At 53.3% G+C, this 4,122-nt stretch overlaps 1 protein-coding gene across 1 annotated transcript in view; it reads right to left on the reverse strand.

The window, feature by feature from the left end:
* Positions 1–384, reverse strand: part of STK16 (serine/threonine kinase 16) — a 5,527-nt gene extending 5,143 nt beyond the window's left edge. The window contains 1 exon segment of the mRNA XM_073304837.1: positions 147–384. Coding sequence (XP_073160938.1) covers positions 147–232 — 86 coding nt within the window. The 5' untranslated portion in view covers positions 233–384.
* Between the last annotated feature and the right edge of the window lie 3,738 nt (positions 385–4,122).

The raw sequence follows: 4,122 nt of genomic DNA on the forward strand, positions 1-4,122 counted from the left end.
ACGCGCTATCTCAGAGTCGGCCCCCCCCGCGCGCCCCCCCCAGCTCGGCCCCCCCGCGCTCACCCCTCACCCAGCTCGGCCCCCCCCCGCGCGCCCCCCCGGCCCCCCCGCGCGCGCCCCCCCCAGCTCGGCCCCCCCGCGCTCACCCCTCCCCCAGGCGCTGCAGCAGCAGGTAGCGCTGCCCCTCGATGCTGAGGCTGCCCCGCGCGCAGGCGCACAGCGCGTGGCCCATCGCCCGTCCCGGGCCCGGCGCTGGCGGCGGCTGGGCGGGGGCGGGACCCGGACCCCGGCGGGGACGTCATGACCCGCGAGCCCCGCCCCTTCCCGGCCGGCGCCTGGGCCGGAAGTGCCGTCACGTCATCACCCCGCGCCGGCAGCCGCGGAGAGGGGGAGGGGCGGGGCTGTGGGGGAGGGGAGGGGAAGGGGCGGGGCAGAGGGGCTGTGGGGGGGGAGGGGCAGAGCAGAGGGGCTGTGGGGGAGGGGAGGGGTGGAGGAGAGGGGAAGGGGAGGGGCAGAGGGGTTGAGGGGAGGGGTGGAGGAGAAGGGGAGGGTCAGAGGGGTTGTGGGGGGGTGGGGGGAGGAGAGGGGAAGGGGCAGGGCAGAGGGGCTGTGGGGGAGGGGTGGAAGAGAGGAGAAGGGGTGGGGAAGGGGCGGGGCTGTGGGGAAGTGGGGGAGGGGAGGGGTGGAGGAGAGGAGAAGGGGCGGGCTGTGGGGAAGTGGGGGAGGGGAGGGGTGGAGGAGAGGAAAAGGGGCGGGGCTGTGGGGAAGTGGGGGAGGGGAGGGGTGGAGGAGAGGAGAAGGGGCGGGCTGTGGGGAAGTGGGGGAGGGGAGGGGTGGAGGAGAGGAGAAGGGGCGGGGCTGTGGGGAAGTGGGGGAGGGGAGGGGTGGAGGAGAGGAGAAGGGGCGGGCTGTGGGGAAGTGGGGGAGGGGAGGGGTGGAGGAGAGGAGAAGGGGCGGGGCTGTGGGGAAGTGGGGGAGGGGAGGGGTGGAGGAGAGGAGAAGGGGCGGGCTGTGGGGAAGTGGGGGAGGGGAGGGGTGGAGGAGAGGAGAAGGGGCGGGGCTGTGGGGAAGTGGGGGAGGGGAGGGGTGGAGGAGAGGAGAAGGGGCGGGGCTGTGGGGAAGTGGGGGAGGGGAGGGATGGAGGAGAGGAAAAGGGGCGGGGCTGTGGGGAAGTGGGGGAGGGGAGGGGTGGAGGAGAGGAGAAGGGGCGGGGCTGTGGGAAGGACATAAGAACATAAGAGCGGCCAGACTGGGTCAGACCAAAGGTCCATCCAGCCCTGTGTCCTGTCTGCTGACAGTGGCCAGGGCCAGGTGCCCCAGAGGGAATGGACAGAACAGGTAACTATCAAGTGATCCATCCCCTCGTCTATTCCCAGCTTCTGGCAAACAGAGGCTCGGGACACCATCCCTGCCCATCCTGGCTAATAGCCATTGATGGACTTAACCTCCACGAATTTATCCAGTTCTCTTTTAAACCCTGTTATAGTCCTAGCCTTCACAACCTCCTCAGGCAAGGAGTTCCATAGGTTGACTGTGCGCTGAGTGAAGAAGAACTTCCTTTTATTTGTTTTAAGCCTGCTGCCCATTCATTTCATTTGGTGGCCTGCAGTTCTTATATTATGGGAACAAGTAAATAACTTTTCCTTATTCCCTTTCTCCACACCACTCATGGGTTTATAGACCTCTGTCATCTCCCCCCTTAGTCTCCTCTTTTCCAAGCTGAAAAGTCCTAGCCTCTTTAATCTCTCCTCCTATGGGACCCGTTCCAAACCCCTAATCATTTTAGTTGCCCTTCTCTGAACCTTTTCTAATGCCAGCATAGCTTTTCTGAGATGAGGGGACCACATCTGTACGCACTATTCAAGATGTGGGTATACCATGGATTTATATAAGGGCAAGAAGATATTCTCCGTCTTATTCTCTGTCCCTTTTTTAATGACTCCTAACATCTCGTTTACTGTTTTGACTGCCACTGCACACTGTGTGGACGTCTTCAGAGAACTATCCACAATAACGCCAAGATCTTTCTCCTGATTAGCTGTAGCTAAATTAGCCCCCATCATGTTGTATGTATCGTTGGGGTTATATATATATAAGTGGAAGGGGTGCAGGAGAGGAGAAGGCCTTCCACTCTGTCAACCATGAGGCTCTGTGGAAAATCATGTCAAAGTTTGGCTGCCCAAGCAAATGTAGCACCATTGTAAGACTCCTCCACGACCAGATGACTGCCTCCATCCTGTGCAGTGGCTCTGCCTCTGAGCCCTGAGCCATCCGAACTGGCGTGAAACAAGGCTGTGTACCAGCACCCACCCTTTTCTGCCTTTTCTTAGCAGCTACGAAAACACTAACCCAAGACCGGTTACCACAGGACATTGGCATCCAATATCAGATGATGGCAACCTCTTCAACCTTTTTCGTCTCCGTGCCAGAACTAAAGTAATATCAGCAACAATAGCTGAACTCCAGTATGCAGATGATTGTGCTGGAGTTGCACGCTCAAAGGAGGATCTTCAAACAGCCCTTAATTGCTCTCTGAAGCTTACAAAAGCATAGGGATAACTCTGAACATCAGCAAAACAAAAATTCTCCACCAACCAGTCCCCAGTCAATCATCAGACCCAGCAAGGAAGAACTATATCGACAAAGCAGATCTGGAAAAGGTAGAATACTTTGCCTATCTTGGCAGTCATCTCTCACAGAGGGCAGACACAGACGTCGAGATTCAGCACAGAATTCGCTGTGCCAGCCTTGTCTTTGGCAGACTGTCTCGCCGGGTGTTCAACAATCACAACATCAGAACACACACTAGACTTTTAGTTTATAAAGCGGGGGTAATCCCAACTCTCCTCTATGGCTGTGAGACTTGGGTGACCTACAGAAAACAGCTGAAAAACCTGGAACGTCAGCCCCAGCACTTTCTTCGGAAGATCCTCAACATAAAGTGGGAGGATCATCGCACTAATGTCAGTCAGGGCCTGATTAACTCTCCTGTGGGCTTGAGGCTATTAGATTTTGTGGGGCCCCCCGTATACAAGTCTTTTTCCTAATTTAAAACAAAATTATCACAATTATGGCATCGAGGCTATTAACACTATACCAAACTTGCCTTTAAATTAACATCAAGCCGTTCTGTGGTTACATTTCAGTCTTAAAACATAGTGGTTAAGTTAATTCAAAATAGCCTACTTCTTACTTTAAACAGCTGTTATATTAGTTTCCTTCTGGTCTTCAGGGCTGAGAAATCCTCGATGATGTCACTGAAATCCAGTTGACAAAGCAAGTCATACTGTACTGACATTAGATCCAAATTATTCAGTCTCATCTGGTCCATGCTTGACCTCTGCTTGTTTTTCATTGAGCCAGTTTTGAAAACAATCATTCCCTTCCAGCGTTAGTTACTGGCAATGTCAAAAAAATCTGTAAGGCAATGGACTGCAGACACCGTTGTCTTAAAACGTGAAGTAGTGTGTTTGCTGTTTTGTTTTCCTCGTTTTTTGTGAAGTTCCTAGATTGAACTAGTTCATCTGCAAAATCCTCTTGTAAGTCGGTACTATATTTGTTTTGTAGTTTAATCATATAGTTCTGATGCAGAAAGTAGATGAAGATTGTTCATAAATCCGAAGTAGCCGCATACCTCTTTGTATGCTTCATACCTGCGATGCAACTCTGCAACAAGTTTATCAATAACAACGCTGAAAACCTCCATGCAAAATTTCTCTCGACCTGACAACTTACAGTCCGGCTCCCCAGACTCGTCCTGTTGGTTTTTACGCTTCAGTTCACAGTGCTTTTCCGATTTGTGCTGTTGAGAAACTCAAAGTGTCATTTGTTTAGCAGTAGTTTCAAAGCTGTCAAACTGAACTTGTAGATCAGCCACAAAATCCTCTAAAGAGCCCACCAACCTTACAGCATTAGGCAAGTCAAGGTCAGCAGCCTGAAGTGTTTGTGGCTTGAAATCTCTGCAGAACTGTGTTCCAGAGGTTGCAAAGAAAAGCAATTTCCAGCTTGTCCATTTTCATGACCAGTGATCAAGCATCGTTGCACACTGTTTGGGTTCTGATTTTGATTGTTGGCTAGTTTTCAGAGAGATTCCTGAATATTATCATAATTCACCTGTACTGC

This window comes from Lepidochelys kempii, chromosome 11, assembly GCF_965140265.1.
Source record: "Lepidochelys kempii isolate rLepKem1 chromosome 11, rLepKem1.hap2, whole genome shotgun sequence".
In the NCBI taxonomy this organism is placed as follows: domain Eukaryota; kingdom Metazoa; phylum Chordata; order Testudines; family Cheloniidae; genus Lepidochelys; species Lepidochelys kempii.